This window comes from Meleagris gallopavo, chromosome 2 (genome assembly GCF_905368555.1).
Source record: "Meleagris gallopavo chromosome 2, MGAL_WU_HG_1.1, whole genome shotgun sequence".
Taxonomy (NCBI): Eukaryota; Metazoa; Chordata; class Aves; order Galliformes; family Phasianidae; genus Meleagris; species Meleagris gallopavo.
The window spans coordinates 70,075,022-70,095,294 of record NC_139405.1 but is presented as its reverse complement, the minus strand read 5'-3'; the positions used below and the strand labels follow the sequence as shown (position 1 = coordinate 70,095,294).

The following is a 20,273-nucleotide window of genomic DNA, read 5'->3' as shown; positions in this document are numbered from 1 at the left end:
CCGCTTCTTCCCGTCTGAATCAGGTTAAAAGCAAAACAAACTAATAGAACAAACCAGGACAGGCCCCGTACCTGCTCTGGATTCACGAAGCATTACCGACAGACCCGAAGTAAATGCGAAGTTTCTATTGTAGGGTTTCTTACATATCCATACATTTCAACGAATTATTAATTTTGATTTTTAGATAAATCGTTAAAAAAAATAAATCAGACCCCTTAGTCTTCTTTCTCACTACCATCCCTTCCAGGCAGAAAACAACTCAATCTAAATAAAAGCTTCGTGAATAGTTTTGAATTTGTTTTCCCTACATCTCACAGAAGCGACAGACCGAGAGCAGAGCAGAACTTCATCCCGGTCCCTTAACACGCGCTCTAGTCTCTCTGGACCCCCTCCAGGCACCCCAAGAGGCGGCTCAGCGCCACCGGGAGCAGCCGGAACTGAGGACGCGACGGCCGGTTCTGCCCAGTGAGAGTCAAAGTGAAGCTCGCTGCAGGCCCTCTGTTCGCATAGTTATAGGGCTTGGGTGCGTCCGAGTATTATCATTCTGTGAAAAATTCCCGAGGTCGATTAACGCCCTCAGATGACTTCAGCGATCCTCAGATCGGGACATAGTGGGTTTACAGTGTGATACGTTGTGCTTGGCTTATCCGCTGTGGGAGCGCGCCCTATACCTGCACACCGCACCTAAGGCTTTAGGACTTTGCATAGGCTTATGTAAATATTTACCCATATATTAGCTCCCGCACGTACAGCTATAAATGGGGGGATCGCCCCCATTTGCCTTGCAGCGATGCCGCCGCATGAACGAGAACAGAAAACCTCCTGTTGGCTCTGCGATGACAGAAGCCCCTCAGCCCCCAGCAGAACTGTCATACGTACAGAGCGACAACATTCACGGGAGGGAGAAGTAGCAGCAGAAAGCACTCGGCCCCCAGAGTTCGGCCCAAGCAGCACCTGGATGGGAAGGGAGCACAGGGGAGAGCCATCCCACCTACCTTCTGGAAAAACCACCCGCATCTTGAGGTAGCTGGTGGTGAGCCTGATTATGGATGCTTTGTCCAGCTGGGAGGTGATGGCCGAGGGCAGGGGCAGTAATTTAGCCAGTTCATAAAATTCGCTGTTTTCTTTCTCCCGTCTAGTCCGGGCAGCATTTTTGGACTTCTCTTTCATCGTGTTTTTTTCCCCCTTCCTTCCTAAAATTTAAGCTCCGGAGCTTCATCCAAAGGTGGGAGGAGAGCGCTCAGTTGCGTTTCATGTCCCGGAGCATCGGAAGGGAGAACGGCCGCCGCCCAGAGAAACTGTTGGGTGAAATGGAACAAAGTGCCGAAGAGCGGAGTGGTGTTCTTCAAAAGAACGAATATTCTCTGAAAAGTCAGTCGGGGGGGAAAGGATTTATCCAGTGCAGCTCAGAGACTCCAAGCAACTGCAGGGGGAAAAAAAAAAAAAAAAAAAGCTACAAGCCCGTGGCACGACGCAGCAGCCAAACGAGGTGTTTCGGGCCTCTGTTCCTGCTCATCGCGGACAGTGCCTCTCCTCAAAGTGGGTCATGGTAATCCCGGTCCTCCCGCAATCCGCTGCCGGAACGGGGCCTCCGCGGGTGGCTTCGTAGGAGCCTCTGCGGGAAGAAGAGCGGTGGTGGTGGGTGAGCACGCCGCTACTCAGCGCCGCGGCCTCCAGAAATCATCATCATCATCATCATTTTTAAAACCTAGCCCAGGTGCCCTTTTCTGCTTGCGTTGTTTGTTCATTTCCTTTTTTTTTTTTTTTTTTTTTTTTTTTTTTTTTTTTTTCTCTCTGTTTGTTGCATTAATCCCGCTGCCCCCGTGGTTCCCCTCCCAGAGCCAGGACTCACTGCCGACCGCAGCCCGGCACAGCAGTTACTTCGTGCGTTTTTCCAGCCAATTTTAGGGTTTTGCCGCTATTTCCTCCCACCCTCGGCGGGAGCAGCCAACCTCGCTCCTCACTTCGCACCTCTTTGCGCTCCCCCCGAGGCCGGGCCCCCTGCACCTACCTGGTGTCCACTCGCAGGGCAGCCCGCAGCGAGCCGTGCCAGGGTGCGGACCCCTCTTTAATTGGCTCATTAATAGCGGGGGCGCGGTCGGTGCCCGTCGCGGCTCCCCACGCCGGCGGGCAGCCGGGCGCTGCCACCTCCCGCCCCTTTATCGGCTGCCCGACTCTCCCTCTCACATACTGGGTGGGGGTGGGCTTAATGAAGAAGCCCTAATTGCGACTGAGAAATGCCCTAATAACTTCTTTTCCGGCTAAAAGCCTTTTAGCACAACTTCATTTCTCCCCCAGCCCCGGCCGAGCCCGCCCTTAATGCCACTCACGGACCCGCCCCGCCTCCCATTGGCTGCCTGCTCCCCGCTCCCTGACGACCATTGGTGAAGCGGGCGGTGACGTCACCCCAAAGCGGACACACCTCCTACACCCCGCGCGCGCCCGCCCTCTGACCCCTCGGGGGCGCGCCCGGGGGAGGCGTGCGGGGACGCGCACCAATCCTCCCCCCCCCCCCACCCCCCCACGGAGTGTCCCTGGAGATTTAAAAAAAAAAAAAGGTGTTTTAGGGGATTCTCTGTGTTATTATTATTATTATTTGTTTTTTTTTCGTGGGGTTATGAGATTTTCCAGCTAAACGGGGAAAAAAAAAAAACCCAAACACTCAGTCCTAGAGAAAAAGAAACAAATAATCTATCAGCACCAAACGCACCTCTCCTACCTCGGGAAACAGAATAGCACCGTGCGGTAATAGCGGCATGGTGAGGGAAAGAGCCCAGCAGCTGCTCCGAGTGTCCGCACGGCCAGGACGCACCGCTCGTCCCTTTGCCGGATCACCTCGCTGTGAAACAAACACAACGCAAGGCAGTTAGGGGAGGTATGGACTCGAGATAAATTATAAAAAAATAATGAAAAGGGAAAAAAGGGGGAAAAATGCGGCCCTCCTCTGCTTAAAGCCCTCACTGTTGCGGAGAAAGTGACACCGTGTTTTCCGAAGGCTTTCTGTGTGCTGCACCAGCAAAAGCGGGCTTGGGGAGAAAGACAGCACCATCCTGCCGGCTTCTATCGGAGGAAGCTGTCCTGCAAACAGCGCTGATATCCCCGAGAAATGTTCAGGCATCTGGGGAACAACCGGACTCACACCATCAGGTAGCACACGGCTTGTTTGTCAACAGGCGCCACAAAAATTATCCTTTATAGCGCCCTTGGCTTAGGAAAAAAAAAAAAAAGAGTAAATCAGAGGAACACAGTCCTGCCAATGGATAGCAGGGAAACGCAGGCAACCATTCGCGACCCACGATCCTGCAGCCGCGGGTTCGTAGAGGGGAAGGGGAGAGTGGCGGTGCCGGGGCTGTGCCGGCCCCAGAGCGGAGGAGAGAGATGGGACCGGGGAAAAAAGTGCCTGGAAGCCTCGGGGGACGCGGGCACAGAGCGGCCCGGACCGGGATGCTGCACGGCTCAAGAACGGGGAACCCGCTGCCTGAGGCACACACGTGTGCTCGGTTCGGGTGAGTTTATTCCCGGGTGAGCCTACGCCGGATAATTGATAATATCGGAGAACTGAAGAAACAAGTATTGAAACTCGATGTGCTTTAAAAAAGATCGTTATAAGCGGGCTATTTGGAGGAGGGCTCGGTGAAACGAGGCATTTCGCAGCCAGGCTTGCAACTCCGTGCCGTGAAAAACTTGCGTCGCCAGGCATAGCACGCAGCGTGCATTGCACCGCGTGTGCGTGCGAGTGGGGAACGAGAGAGCTCCGCAAATCAAAGCTAGAGGCGGGGGAGGGGGAGAGGGGGGGGGCGAAAGAAAGAAAAAGAAAGAAAATTTCCCTGGGTCATTTCCCTATAAGACAAATCTGATCGAGTGGGTTTTTTTTTTGTTTGTTTGTTTCTTTGCTTGTTTGTTTTTTTTTTCCCTGCACGCATCTTGGCGTGTTTTGCTGCATTTATTTGTTTCTGACTTTGGATGTGCTTGCTAACCTCTCTAAGGAGAGGTTAGCCACCAATCCTTATGCGGGGAGATCGTTACCATGCAGGCATTGCCAAGGCGCTAGAGCCTTAAAAAGGTAAATTCCAGCAATTAAACCAGACAGGGTGACCGTAAGGCTGCTTAAAAATCACCGGCCTGGTGTGGGGCGCAGCCGGATTTTGAGACGACAAACCTTCCCCTGCGCTTCCTGTGGGCGAGAAAGCTGGATCCGACCTCGTACGGACCCGCACGGTGAGACAGAGTGCGTTCAACATCGCTGTCCGTACAGGAGCTGTTTCCTCTCCCTACGCGTAGCCGCGGGGATGCCGCTCCTTACGGCTGGGAGCATCCCGGTGTCCCGAACTCCGGCTGCGTGCCTCGAGGACCTGCTGAGCTGGGCTGAAAATTTCCATCCGTGCCCTCATCCAGGCTGTGCCGACACACACACACACACACACACACACACACACACACACACACACACACACACACGGTGAGCGCACTCTGAGACCATGCAGAGCCGATTAACAGGTTTTAACTGATGTAGATCTTAACCTCCGTGCTTAGAGCCGCGCTCCAGGTACTTTATCCGCTAATGGTGTTGGGGTACTCAGGGAAGGAGGACAAGAGAAAGTGGATTCTGTAACAAAATGCAGGAAATGGGTAACAGACACTCGCATAAGCTGTTCTTGGATATAAATGATTTCGAATACATCTCTCAAAAATAATAGAAGGAATTGGGCAGAATTAGGGCACGAGAACCAGCGCAACCGGCAGTTATTTTCAGTAACTTACAAACAGTTGTACGCTTCATACCCGTGAGTGTTTCTAAGCAACACTTTTAGGAGGCACTCCGGTGCAGTGCCGTCACTTTCCTTGCTTTTGGCACGAACGCCACGAGATGACTTACACTCATTTTTTTTTTTTTTCCACTGATGTCAAAGGTCAGTACCTTCAGCCCCCTCCTTATTGAATACACTCCTGATGATGGTCGGGAACCGAGTTGCCATACTGCTACGTGCAGCAGTGAGGGAAAACATGAACTAAAGAAATGGAGGTGGGAAAATCCACCTTATGGTCAATAACAATTATCTACGGGCACTTCGTGCTTTGCCTTCTCTGTTCGCAGTACCAGAACTGTGGTACAGTTAACAGCAGCACCAGCTGCAATGCCGGACAGAAACTGGGAAGGGCAAGGGACTGGAAACGAACTGTGAAGGAATCCCAAACTTTGCAGAATCGCAGAACATCCTGCGTTGGAAGGCGCCCACGAGGACCATCCAGTCCAACTCCAGGCTTCACACAGGACCACTCAAAAACCAGATCGTAATCACGCTGTACACAGCGTTCTTCATCATCCTCCGTCTCCTCAGAGACACACTGTTCGGCTTCCACATCCTCCTCTCCCGCACCAAGGCGGATTTTCCCCTCCCGCCCCGGACAGCGGTGCCCTCACCTGGGCTCCCGGGGCGGCCCCGCTCCCTCCCGCAGCCTTCCCCCGGCGCTGGGCTCTTCCTCCCTGCTGCCCTTGTTAAAGGGGCCGCTCCGCTTCTGCCGAGTTCCCTGATGTCTCAGCAGTGGAGCCCGACGCCAACAGCGGGCTCAGCCTGTCCCGAGAAACCCGTAGTGCACAGCGCTCGCAGCATTTCAGATGAAACCCGCCTGAAGGTGAGCCAGCCCCTCGGCTGCACTGAAGCTCCGTCTCTGGCCTCCCCAAACCTCTGAGAACAGACATAGTTGGGCTCCAAAGGAGGGATGGGGCTCGGGGATCCCCACATTGGTACCCCTGCGCCTCACAGCCTCCGGGATGTCAGCAGCTTTGCTGTGAGGGAAGCACTTTCCAAGGATTTAAATAGGAGCTTTGCTTGCTCTGGTCTCTTATATATTTGTGGTTATGATTCTGGTTAAGTTTTTACCTGTGAGCATGATATGCTGAGTCCTGTTGCTTAATGTTTTCTGGGTTGTCTGGGCAAGCCTATTGCTACTCCCTCTGCCTTGCCCACATGGTGCTTAGGTGCAAACTGAACCTGTGCCTATTTTCCTGAGGAGTGATGAAGTGATGCCTCTCAGGAAGACACCGTGGGATAAATCATTTATATGGGAAGGTGGCACAGAGAAGCAGCACCAGGCTTGAAAACTCAAATCCAGCTTTATCCTATTTCAGACAATGCTCAGTCTGTTGCTGAAGGGTGAGGGTGTTAGCAAGGCTTGAGATGGTTTTTATCTATTTAGGTTTTGCCTCATTGTTGAAATATTTCATCTTAACTCTGAATTCTGACTACTCTTCTCTGATGGTAAGATGCTTATTTACATACTGTGAGAACTGGGTTTAACTAGTTGAAGATAGAGTTTATCAGAAGGACAGCTGCCCTAAGAAGCTGCTACAAGACCACCACTTGTGGCTGGAGGTAGGAAGATTCAAGGCTTGCTTGTTCTATGTAATTCCTCTTAGATTTAGCTGGTAGACGAGCAAATGAGTGAAGAATCGCCGTTTCTTCAGTCTGACAACAGCTAAGTGATGCTAACACCACATTTTTGAAACATGCAAAAATCTTGGGATCTGCTAGAGTCTGGTTTTAATTTTGCCTTCTGTACAAAATGCTCTTGGTGCATGACTGAACTCAGTCACTTGTCAGAGCAGCCATACTGGAAAGACAGGGGAATACTCTGTGTCAGGACCCAGCATGTGCTGATAAGCTTTAATTGCCCTGGCAGCTCAATCCATGCACTCTGCCCTCAGTGCCCATTCAAGCAAGACTGCAGGTGTTCCTGGCTTCAGATGCCTTGCAGCTGTGCTGATGTGGACCTGCCTTGACTCTGGACCTGCCTTACCCCTGTGGACGTTCCTGATGTCTTCAGTGCCATCCCTGCTGCAGTCACTGCTCCCCTCACATTGGTGACGTGGGGTGGCTCCTGTTCATAGCAGAGATATAGTGACCCTTCTGCTTTCTGTGCAAAAGCTTCTCTGTCTCCAGCCTACTCCTATGCACTCTTTCACATTTCCAAAAATGGTGCCTGTCCCAGAAGTAGTAGCATCCTGGTGAGCTTCCTGGGTGGTGCCACAGACTTCTGAGTGAATGTGGAGTCTGTTTGCAGTTATGGGATCTTAGAAAACACTAGGGTGGAGAGGGAAAGGAATTAAACCGCACAGAACTTTCTCTGATTTCCTGGCTGGAGCAGAACTTTTGATTTGTAGAAATCAAGCCTCAAGCTTGATTCTTGTTCTGCTGTTGATGGGTGTTTATGCTGCCACACACTATGAGGGGTGACTAAGATTAAAATCCAGTTTGATAAGAAGGTAGACTTGCTGAAAATTCCCTTGGACATAGTTCAAATGTAAGAGGGAGGGAGAGGAGAAGATTGGAAAGGTCAAGGTTCCCCCACTTCTCCTAATATATGAAGACTCCATAGGAAGTTGGACCATGTTGGAGGCTGAAGGACTCCACGGGGGCTCAAGAATATCTCCGCAAAGATCAGTTTACAAGACCAGGGCCATAGAATACAAGCTCTTGGAGGCAAGGGCTGTGTTTATCTCCATACAGTGTTGATCACAATAGGATCCTGTTTCTGTTTAGGGGTTCCAGATGCAATGCTAGTCAATGTCTTTAATAAACAATATTAATAATAAATATTAACATGCCAAGCTGCAATTTACTGACATAGTTTTCTAATATTGCTGGTTACTTTCCAGTATTGTCCTTCAGTCACACCACAGTGCATTGTACGCAAAAGAATTGAAATTCAATTATTGGTGTGTCAAGAGTTTGAAGGCATGATCACATTTTTTTTCTTGTAAAATCCATCCATTGAAACTGACATCACAACAAGTGAGTTCATTGGTCTAATAAATCTGGTGTCCAGCATATACACGCTGTTCTGTTTATGAGGGCATTATTAATTAGGATGGTAATGAGGCTGCTCTTGCATCAAGTAACTAGTATGAAAATGTTAAAAGTTATCATAATGGAAAAATGTGAGCAGTAGACTTCAGATGTGACATTTATTTTCATTCATGGGAAGAGAGCTGAAAGAAAGACTTTAGCTATAATTTCTCTGCTTCACTGAATCTCTAAAAACAGCCTACAATTTCATTCTTCTGACCGCAGTAATGTAGCTTTACATTTGCACAGAAAAGTAACTTTTTAAATTTAGATTTTAATTTCATGTCTGATTTCAGACGCAGTAGAAACTTTATCTTAGAATAACATTTCTTCTATAGCCAGCTCCTTTTGTGCTACAGAAAGAAATAATAATGAGAAAGTATTCCAGCAGGAGGAGCTGGTTTAGAAGCAAATGGATTCCATGGCAACTCCTGACTCTACATGACACCTAATAACTAGCATTTATGTTGGAAATTGTCTGTGCTATCTTGCACCCCAGTTCTGGTCTTCTTATTGGGTTTTCCCCTCATTTTAAAGAAAAAAAAAAAAAAAAAAAACCACAAGAAAAAATTCCTCATTCTTTTCTTTTCTTTTCTTTTCTTTTCTTTTCTTTTCTTTTCTTTTCTTTTCTTTTCTTTTCTTTTTTCTTTTCTTTTCTTTTCTTTTCTTTTCTTTTCTTTTCTTTTCTTTTCTTTTCTTTTCTTTTCTTTTCTTTTCTTTTCTTTTCTTTTCTTTTCTTTTCTTTTCTTTTCTTTTCTTTCAGATCCAGGAATTAGCATGAAGTGAAATGATAGTTTGTCTGCCTCAAATGTACACTTAAGCAAGCTCCTTTCAACTGAACATAATTCAGTTTTTTGAATTATTTCAGAGATGAAATATTTGCTGAGAAATGTGTTTATCTGTCAAGGGGCAGAGCTGTGTAGAACTGGAATGCTGAAACTATGTATTTTTTAATGTCATGAGATGTCCATATTCAGCAATTTGAAATACTGATAACCCAGGAAGATCCTACCAAATCAGAGTAGTGCCTTGGTTCATATGGTGCTGGGTGAACCAGGGGAATCTTGCAATGATCAGTTGGAGGATAACCAGTCCTATGGGCATTCTGTCTGCAGTCAGCCATTTGGCCAATTTATCACCTGATGAACGTGGATTTATATCCTCCTGTGCCATGTTTCAGTATAATGCATATGCGGGGCTCGACAGCTGTTGCTGTTTGAGTGTGGCACATTAGAACTTGTTATTTTATACCTAAATTAAATGAACACTCTTAAACTATCATGTGGTAAAAAACCTTCGTTTATGACAATTTTAGTAGATCTGGTTGAAAGAAGAGCTAAGCTGGTGACTTTTTTGTTTGGTTTTCTGTGGTCACCTCATGGCTTGGCTATTTTTTCAGTCAGATCTTGCTGATTACCCAAGGCCCTAAGACTGTGGAAGAGAATAGTTTAGGCTTGGAAAAAAATATATGTTTCCTGTGGTCAAAGGAACGCTCTCTTCTGTATAGGTGAATGAATGCAAGAATGAAGCAAGCAGGGCTGAAGAAAACTCCTGGGTTTGTGGTTGTGAAGGTGGAGGACAAGAACAAATGAAGACAGTGAGTTAATCTGCGAGTGAAGGGTGGTCAAAATGGAAAATATGGAAGCTTCTAGGCTAGACTAATCTTAATGCCAGGTATTACAGGTAGCCAGACATGTTTTGATACCTCTTGAAGATGGCTAACATCATTTACCTTTTCACTCAAGAGAAGGAGTATTTTTTTCTAGTCACCAATAACCTTTTTTAATTACTTGTCACTTAAAATACGAAGTAATCTTGGACAAATACACTTAATTGATATGGTACAAAATGTGAAAATGAGACTTAGTTTGGCTCATTTCTTCTTGTAAATCACGATTAGATGCTGGCATACATTTCCTTCAATAGACAGCCCAAACAGCCCCAACTTAAATTAGTGGCTTGTGTCTGAGATCAAAAAAACCTTCTGTAAGAAGAGCTGTAATCGAAATGCTGATGAAAAAGAGAGGCAAGGCTATAATCAGGCTTTGGAACACAGGAAGGCATAGAAACTGAAAAGTGAATGGGATATACAGAAAGCTATGGTTAGCAGGGTCAGTAAGAAAATAATTTTTTAATTTGTTTAGGTGTATACATTCATTTTTATCTAAACGAGAAAAGAAGATGCATGGCAGAAAAGGGTATAAATAAAATAGAAATAAGACTAGACAGATTGGTTACTTGAGATGGAGATGAGGTGAAGGCTGAAATGAAAGAGTGAACATAATTATGGAAAGGAAGAAGATTTAGGAAAACCAGAATTTTTAAAGAGGGAATTGATTTATCATTATTGCTGTCTCTTATTACCTTACTGTTTTCCATAGCTGGAAGCTTTGTGTTTTGGGAAAGAGACGGCAGAACAATGTTGCATTGGTGGAAAGGAGCTGGGTAAAGACACTTAAATGAAAAGATAAGTTGCAGATAGAAGAATGAAATAATGGTTATGGACAAAGGTTTATTTTATTTTATTGTATTTTACTAATTGCAAGATACTAAAGGAGTAGTGGAATCTAATTTTCAAGGAGACCATCTTCTCCAGTTACCTGTAAAATTAACATGTACATAGAGATCAGATTACAATCAGTAATGTCACTGGTCTTCCAAAAGATCAAAGTGATGTTTCTCTTCTAAATTTTGGTGACTTCTTGCATTCCTTCAATAGGGATGGTGACAGTAACTACGAATGGTGTATGCTATGTTCAAATAACATGTACGTTTTCCTATAATATTTATTTTTACATATACATATGACACTTCCCATGATTGTGTTTATTCTTCCTCCCCTGAGAACTACTGACATAACTGACTATATTTTAATGATTTCAAATGGTAGAATTCCAACTGTAAGGGTATGGGAGTGTTCTTAATATGGACTACTTATTCTTAACATCAAGTTGATAAGACATAACACGAGAGCTACAAGCAGAGATGAATACATTAAAAAAAGGGCGGCATAATTTATAAAACGAAGACTACACACTTATGTGGGGAGATAAATGGAAAAGAACTTTTGAATAGCAAGAATCTCACCTCTGAATGCACCCATAGTGGATTTTAAGGTGTGATATGCTGAAATTTCCTTGAGTAATGGATATGGAAAATTAAGTATCTTAAAAAGAGATTGGATAACTGCATATGAGAAGGAAAACCTAGCACAAAGTTGGAACACAGAAGCGTGGTTTACATTTGGAACCTTGCCTGAGACTGCAGGAGAGGTGCTTGTCTTTAGGATCCATTACTTGGAACCTTCCCCTGAAAAGAAGTTTGCTCCCTTTCAGAGCAAGAAGAAGGACTCACTCTCTCTCTTCTAAAAATGAGCTGCAGTCCACTACCCCATCCTCTTCCATACAAAAAAATGAGCTGCAGTCCACCACCCTATCCTCTCCCATACAAAATTCCCTCATTCAGATATTTTTTCTCCTCCCTGACCACATTTTCCCATATTTTCCCCTAATGTGCCCTAATCGCTATGCAGATGATTGTGGCATGCTTTGTTAAAGTTATGCTGTTGTACAAAAATAATTTGATGTAATGAAAGCAGATTAGATTGTTTAATAAAAACAAGGAGGACTTTTGCCTCACAGCAGCCATGTCTGCATGACTCAAAGCTTTGTCTCTCCTTCGAGAAGGGTCATTATCCTGTTTTTCTCATTAGGGATTTTTTTTCATCTAATTTCATCCAATTAGCCATTTTTCATGGTCATGAATTATTTGTCTTTTTTTCTGCTAAGTCAATGGTTCCTAAGAATTAAATAACTTTGAGACATTACTCACTCATCCAATTCAAGAAAATATGATTCATCTCAAAATTGGAAGTGTTATAAAATCTGCAGCTGTTAATCTTTGAGTCCTAGATCTGAGTGAAGACATATGATACTAAACGCTACTATTCACTAAATCCTTTGAAAGTAACAGTACAAACAAAATTTGTTCTGCTAATAATATATATTGGAAATGCATTTCAGCCTCTGATCTTGGAAGCAAAAGGTAATGCATCAACAGAAAAGAAATTTCAGCTTAGTTTTCATTCCCTAACTTTTGGGATTTTGTTTCAAGTCCTGTTTGTTTTCTTAGCAGCACCCACATTTCCCAAACTTTCGTGGATTCAAATAAATTAATCCAGCTGTTTCCTTGGACTTTCAGATAGATAGACAGGCAGTGCATATTTATAAAATGAAACAAAACCAAAAACTATTGTGCATTCTTGTCAGTGTCTTCTTGGTGAAATTTTTAATTTTTTTAAATTTCATATTTACGAAGAATAGAATATTCTGGTAATCCACCTGGACTGTTTATTTCTAAGACCCACTATTTCTTAAGGATTTTGGTCTTTTAAGGTCGCTTGAGGATCACAGTCTTGAGAAGATTCAGTCTAGTTGTTGAGGTGTGTTCAAGTTTGCAATCGAAATTTAGGCTCCTGTTCCCAACACAGTGCATTAGAACAGCTTTCTGGGCATCTGCTCCTGCCAAGGAGGGAAGCTGAAGCATGACTCAGAAAGCTGACATGCTTGTTATCTACAGTAGGAGATGTAAGACAGAGGAATGGACATCCACTCTTCTGTGGAGTGGAGTGTGGGGGCCTCTGTCAGCTTTGGAAACACAGCTGAACACCTCGTAGAAACCTGACAGGAAGTGAATTAAATCTCTAAAGCCTGTCTTTCTCACTCTGCCCTGAAAAGCTCCCTGAGTAAGAACTGCTGCCAGAGCGAAGGTTCAGTTCTTCAACAGATGCAGTTTCAAACTGCATGATTCTATAATTCTACAAATCTCTAGAGAGAGCAGTGCCTTCACACTGCATTGTTTAAAGCTGATGCATAGCTGATGTGGACTTCTGAATCTGAGGTACCAGAGAAGGAGCTGGAACTTACCTATATATGAGAATGACTGGAATGTTTGTGCCATTGGTTTCATTGGAACTTCTCAGAAAAGCAGAGGTATGTGTATCCTTGGATGCTCAGCAAATCCAGATCTTCAATCAGAAGAAGTCTTCTGTATTTCAATAGCAAATTTCAACGTACAGGGGAAGGATGGATATTCAGGTGGCATCCTGTTATTGAAGCTAATTTTTCATGGTAACTAGTACTTTCCTTCCACTTGAGGAAAAAAAAATTCTCTAAAAAGTTCCATTTTGCAAGATCCATTTTGATGAGCAGCAACCATTATTGCCTTTTAAAATGTCTTTGAAAACTGTAGCTCTGTCCTGTTGTTGAATGATATTGCCATAATGAGGCAAATATTTCAGTAGCAGAAAATCTAGGCCCCTGCATTCTACCTTTAATATTTTAAGTCACTAGAATAAAAAACACACTGCCTATATACGAAGTTACAAGAGTTTTGTTCCATTACATTCAAATAATGAAGGAACAAGCACACATTTGACATGTAATGGTTATGTTTGCTGTTGCTATCTTAAACAATTCAGACAAAATAACCTGAGGTTTAAGGTCTAACAGCCTGAATTAAAGTCTATGAAGTCAGCATCTCAGGCCTGAACTCGAATTCATGTGCTTAGAGAGCATTTTTGGTCTCCAAGTATAGCATAGTCTTGATGCAGATATTTTGATTTCAGCAAGAAGAGGGAAAAGCTATCATTGCATTATCATTCTGTGGCAGGGAAGTCCAGATCATATCTATGTCTCGAAGGTGCTTCACAAAGACGCTTTTCTATCTCCCCAAGACGGAAAGAATAAAAGAAATCATGTCACACATCAACAAAATAATTATTTCCTGACTTATATTGCGACAGTATGATCATACTTCATTCAGCTTGTATAACCCAGTCGTTACTTCCTCTTCACTGAAACAGCTACAGAGTTTGAATGTCATTGCTGTGTGTCTCATTGCTGTATAAACGGACATAGTTAACTCCAGGAGACCAGGAATATTTCTCATCTCTGAGGCGCTGGGGAAAGTGAGCTCATGTTCTAGCTCAGTCCCTCTTTCCATTGCAACTGCTTTCATTTGGTTGCTGTTTTTTATTATTATTATTTTCTTAAATGACTCAGCACAGGCTCTTATTCAAATATATATTTAAAAAAAAATCCAACAGATTCACTGTTCATATAGACTAACAGGATCTGGGTGGCTTACAGCTTAGATTAATTAGCTCTAGATATACTTAGAACAGACAAAACCAAATAATTTCTTCCTGACAGGTAGATGATTTTACTTTGAGTTGCCTTCTCCTGAGAAGGTGCATAATCCTTACACTGATATACAAAGATTTTGTCAGCTTTTGCATGTAGGGTTCAGGTAAAAGTATATGAGATGCACAAAGGCAGAACTTGTACTCCTAGATGTGCACCACATACATGGATATGTTCTGTAAGTAGCTCATTTTGGTCAGCTCTAAGAATTTCATTAGCAGGGAGAATGGAAAAATCTTCAGATCTCTATTTTCCCAAATTAGCTAATTTCCTTCTGGAATCAAGCCACTTAAAATTAAAATCTACAATTAAGTCAGTATTTGTCTCAATCATACATCTAACTGTCCTTTGTACTTCAATTTTTTTTTTTTTTAATATATTCTTGGAGTAACACAATCTCATGTTTTTATCTTAGTACAGTACGGTCTTTTGCAGTTATTTGGAGATCTCAGAATGCAGAAGCCTAATCATGGACAAGGACTTTCTCCATGTCCTACAAACATAGAATGAATTTCCTCTGAAAGTCCAATTCCAGAAAACATAGTCTCAGCATTACATGACATTGCTGCATCAGCTGGGCAGGGGAATGGGGTGGGAGGGGCTGACCACATGGAGGAAGCAGCCAGGACACTGTGACTGGGTTAAACTGTTCATCATGCAATCTCTCATGAGAGAACTGGTCGATATTTTATATTATATTTTAGGTAGGGCAAAATAGTAAAAAACTTCAGGGACAAATCTTGCCTTTGCATGGATGAATGGAAGGGCCTTCTAATGGAGATGGCAGAATCCTGTCAATCTTTTTTCTCAGCACTCTCTTTAGTTGTTGCAATAAAATAAAATAAAGAAAATAAAATAAGGCTTAATTGAAGAATCTTTGCAGCTTCAAAAATGACATTTTATTAGAACCCGATTTTAATGTGGTATGACAATAAGTAATTAGTCTCTAATTAGTTGGATTGGCTGACAAATACATGATGGGAACTCACCATGTGTTATTGGTATCTGAAACAATTTCATCCTGTTAGCTGGAAGAAAGTATCACTGTCAAATATCTATGATTAATTTTCCTACATTAATATTATGTGTAGAAATTGAGTTATTTCTGTCCCAAGGTTCAAACTTGCTTGTGCGTGAAGAATGCTGTTTTCACATTTCTGTAGTGTAGTTAGAAAAAGATAGTGGCATTTCTAGACTCCCTTCTCTACTGTTGCTCTTGCCAGCAATTAGTATTTTCCAGCCATATAGTTAGTCATACATGCGTTACCTTATTAAGTGTGATTTTCTCAAAAACGTGTGATTTCACCTTTGTCCTGACAATTAGGAGGAATATTCTTCTTGGGGCTGACGATGTTCAGCACAGAATATTTTTCATTCTTCATTCCATTGCCTTTCAAACAAATATGTCTAGCCACTGCCTGCCTTTACTTTCATTTGCTGCTTGTGTTCCAATTTCTATTCTAAAATCTGAACTAAGGCCCTCCCCCAAGCCACTCCTGTGACATTTTTTGAGATTCCTGTGTTGTCCTCTCACGTACATGGCCTCTGTTACTGGCTGGTGGGATCTCACCGATTGTCTCTGTAGAATCATAAGCCATTTGGGGGCATGCTTTTACTGGGACTTTTGGTAGGACAACTCTAAGCTAGTGGAAAAAAGCAGTACGAAACCTAATGCACAGTCTGCATTTTACATTCTTTCTTCTGGGGAATGATTTGTAATGAATTAATTAGCATTATGTAATTAGATGGGTGGGATGGGTAATCTTTTTAGACTTGAAATAAGTAAAATATGTTTAGGCAAAGTAATGGAACTTGACTTTGAGTTGGCAGAGCAGAGGGTGGTTGTGACTTTCTATGAACAGAGATGCAGAAGAGAGGCTTACTGACTTAAGAGGCTGCCATATTCAAATCACAGTGATGCAGTATGGAGCTCATTAGAAGATCTGAGTACAAGACATTTTGTAAACATACTTAACTGCAGTATGGCATAATCATTGTGGAGAATCCTTTTCTATAGAACTTGTTTCTTCTGTCTGCATTGAATCCTCTGGAGAAATTTTTTACCAAGAGATTTATTTGGTACAAACAGTACAATTTGTTTCCAAAGATGTTCTCTTAATATAGAAGTTTCCTTCATACACATCATGCAAGCAGCTTACCCTCTCACTGCTACCAGTTGGTGACATTAATAATAAATTTGGTTAGCTCAGTCCCCAGCAAATTGCTTCAGAAAAATGCACATCAAAATTTCTGCTGATGTCACTCCTGGCACAGTGTGCTGATACGCAGTCTGCGCTGAAAATACTTGTAGTTTAACAAGATGTGTTTTTAAACAGACAGGTGGGAATCAAATATAGCTCACTGACAGAACAGGCATAGTGTGCAAGTGGAAATGCAGTGATCATTCTCAGTGGCAGCCCTCCTCCTTTTCTGTAGCTCATGTGTCTGTCTGGCCATTGTGTCACATTCAACTCTTTTTCAGAGTGTATTTCTTCTCATGAAACAGGAGAATTCTTCCTTCTCATAGAACAGCTGGCACTGGTTACCGTGGAAGAGCGTATCTGTGGAAGAATTTTTAACACAGTGTTGTTCTGACTTACAGAAACATGGGCTTAACTGTCTAAACTTGAGTATGTGGGTATCCACCCTCACCATATTGGTGCATCTGTATAGGACAGCAGAGGTGACACTGCAGAAGACATGTCTTTTGGAGCCATAGCTGGCTCAGTGATGTTGAATTTCTCACCTATGATTAAAACAGTAATGAAGGCTCAAATTGGTTACCTAAATGTAGATACTAAGAGCTATTTCAGATGCCTCAGGTTACTTAAGGTCTTCTATTAGCTCTCTACAGATGGCTTGCATTCTTCTGAAGCTGAATGCAGCAGCCAGCTGAGATGCTCCACCTTCTTAAATGGCACTGGCTGTCTATGTGTCAGCAACCAAATCAAGCCCAAAAGTATGCAACTGCACTGGAAAAAAAGGATACCTAAAATTAGGTAATGATATTTGGATACCTACATAGTTACATAGACAAAAGGCCCCTAAGATCCCATGATAACTAAGAGGCTTATGGGAGCTCTAATAGAATTTCTAATTAGAACTTCTAACAGATTTTAGTGAGTGCTTCAGCTTACTCTGAGCAGGAGAGAACTTGAATCAGTTACCTAACATAAACACCTACTGCCATATGGGATAATGCAGAGTGGTCAAGTGTTTTGGAGCAGACTAGGAATGTGTTTCTGAGTTGAATCCCTTACCTGCTCTGCTTCCAGTGTGCTGATACACATTGCAAAATGTACTTAGGCATAGAAACAGGATGTATTCAGCTGCAGCTAGCCTAGCAGATGCAACGTAGGAGTGTACCTGGAGTGCTGAGTCACACGTATGCAGTGCATTGAACTACACAGGAGCTGTACAGTGTACTTTCCTGAAAAGGCACTATGGGAATATAGCCCTCAACCCTATTTCATTCCATAGATCTGCTTGTATTGGTTTGCACTACTTGTGAGAGTAACTTACGACAGGTATGAAAGATATAAAGGAGCTGGAAGCCAGGTGGGATAGTCTCCCCATTTCAAAAGGGTTTAGGTAATCCAGGTAGATGGATTAATTACATATTTCATCTACAAGAATTTCAACACCTCATCTGCCTCATAGTTCGAGCTTTCATCATGACTACAGTGCTAGAGGGAGATGCCCCCTGCAAACTTCTAGTAAAGGAATGGCAGCTTCATATAAACAGACCAATCTTTTTTATATTCAGTCTATTACTTCATATATATTTGATCCTTTCAATGAATTTCCCTATAAATAATGAACATTCTTTTTCTGTGTACAGTGATAGTTTCAGAATGTTGGAAATTTTTTGTGAATCAAAAGTGATGCTGTAGGTTTTTTTTTGTTTTTGTTTTTTTTTTAAATTAAAATGCAATTTGCTATGTGGCGTGGATTTGTCAGAATAACAAACTGAAGAATGTCTAATTTCACTCTGTGTCACTGGTATGACCTGTATGTGCTTCAACTCATTTTTTGTCCAAACTCTCTGTGTTTTCAAAAAATCATTTTGTATTTTTGGTGATTTATTTCCCCCCTTTTAACATGAGCAATTTCAATTGACCTAGCCTTTCCTGTTTTGTCCATAGCTCTGTAATGTCCATTTTAACTTCCAAAAACATATGCTTTTCTGTATAAATTCTTATCTGTGCAATGAAAAGCTCTTACTGCAGCTCTTTGAGGGATATTCAGAGCTTTCCCTTCCTTATATTTATTAAAAAACTTTATATAAAACCACTTACACAAATTTACTACTTCATGTGGGGTGTAAAGCAGACTTGAATGGACAGGTGGGTTCTTTTTATACCTGTGGCTTAGCTTTCTTGGTTACCATGCTGATTACACAGGCCAGAACAGTGTCTGTACCATATCACAGAGCGATATTCCTTCTGTGATTTGAAATTTGCTGCCATGAATAAATGTCTCTGAACAGATGTGGTAGTAAGATTTGCAGGCAGTGAAAAATATCTATGGAAGAGCTAACGAAGAATCTACCTGAAATGGAAGGAGTGGTGGAAGAAAGACAAGAAGGTGATTATTTGAGAACTTGCTGCAGTAAGTAAGCCTCTTTGCAGAGAAGTGGTGCCTGCTTGATGTCTTCAAGACTCTTCAAAAAAATTGAAGTTTTGTTTGTTTTCTAGAGCAAGGGAGGAGCTTAGGAATTTGGACTCAGGCTCTGATGTGCAGAATAGGCACATCAGAAGTGCAGACATGCCCATAAAAATTCAGGAGAAGATGCACCTTCTCCTTGCAGAATTAGAAAGCTGAAATTACACACAGTACTTGAATTTAGATACAGTCTAAATGTGAATGCTCAGGTCGTATACTAGGCTCCAGAATGGAAGTTGGTGACGGAGGCTTCTGAAGATTTCTTCGGATAATGCTGTTTAGAAGCAAACTAGTAATGAGGAAGAGGAATTTGGGGTCAGACGGCGAAAACCCTGAATTTATCTGAGTGAAATTTGGGCCTTCAAAGATTCAATTTGCAACAGAAATGTAAGACTGCAGCTGTGAAGCTGGTGCCACACATTCAGGACCTGGATCAGAAATGAAATCTTAAGTAATGTTTACAATAACAGTTGCATTATGAAATCTCCTTAAGAAGACATGGCGAGTGGTTGTTCATATCCAGTCCTCCTTTAGCTTATGCGAAGTGCTGCTGTGATGCCATTAAAGTGCCACGCAAGGAAAAGGTAGAAAGCGTGTAGTCATATAGGCAGACTGGCAGACGAAAAGTACAAACACAAGATGTTTTTTTTTGTTTTGTTGCTCTTTCCAAATTTTGGAAGAAGTACGATACATAAACAGGCGCTAACTGCAGCTGCTCCCTGCAAGGAAAACAGTGTAAAAACCTATTGGCAAACTGGAATGAGAAATTTAAAATCAGACCTTTTTGTATGCACTGTCAATTTGCTCATCTATCCATAATGCTGATACATCACAGAAGTATTTATTTTTATCATTGTGTTTGATTTTCCTACTTTTGTTATACAGCTGTTCTCACTTTTCACCATTAAATATTATGGATTGAACATAACGACTGATTGTTCTGAGCAGCTGTTTCAAATGCATCAGAATTCTTTTTTTAGACTATTCAAATAAACGCTGATTCTAGGGTCATAATGACCTGATGCAGTGGTATAGGCCTAGAGAAGAGTGGCTGGAAAATTGCCCAGCAGAAAAGGACCTAGGAATGCTGGTTGACAGCCAGCTGAACATGAGCCAGCAGTGTGTCCAGGTAGCCAAGAAAGCCAATGGCATCCTGGCCTGCATCGGAAATAGCATGGCCAGAGAATCAGCAAAGTGAATGTCCCCTTGTACATGGCAGTGGTGAGACTACACCTCAGTTACTATGTTCAGTTTCGGGCTCCTCACTACAAGAAGGATTTAAACCATTGGAGTGCAGAGAAGAGCAACCAAGATGGCTAAGGGACTAGAAAACAAGAGTTAGGAACAACGGATGAGGGGATTGGAGTTGTTCAGTCTAGAGAAGAGGAGGCTGAGGGGAGCTGTCACCGCTCTCTACAAACACCCAGAAGAAGGTTGCAGAAAGGAGGGTGTTGGTTTCTTTTCAAAGGTAATAAATGATAGGACATGATGCAATAGCCTCAAGTATTGCCAGGAGAGGTTTAGATTAGGTATCTGGAAAACTTTATTCACAGAGGGT

At 42.8% G+C, this 20,273-nt stretch overlaps 1 protein-coding gene across 1 annotated transcript in view; it reads right to left on the bottom strand.

Moving 5' to 3' along the window:
• Positions 1-2,315, bottom strand: part of SIM1 (SIM bHLH transcription factor 1) — a 45,884-nt gene extending 43,569 nt beyond the window's left edge. The window contains exons 1-2 of the mRNA XM_085217586.1: positions 2,012-2,315; positions 996-1,615 (exon numbers count right to left, since the gene is read on the bottom strand). Coding sequence (XP_085073712.1) covers positions 996-1,170 — 175 coding nt within the window. The 5' untranslated portion in view covers positions 1,171-1,615; positions 2,012-2,315. The remainder of the gene's footprint in view (positions 1-995; positions 1,616-2,011) is intronic.
• Positions 2,316-20,273: the final 17,958 nt, after the last annotated feature.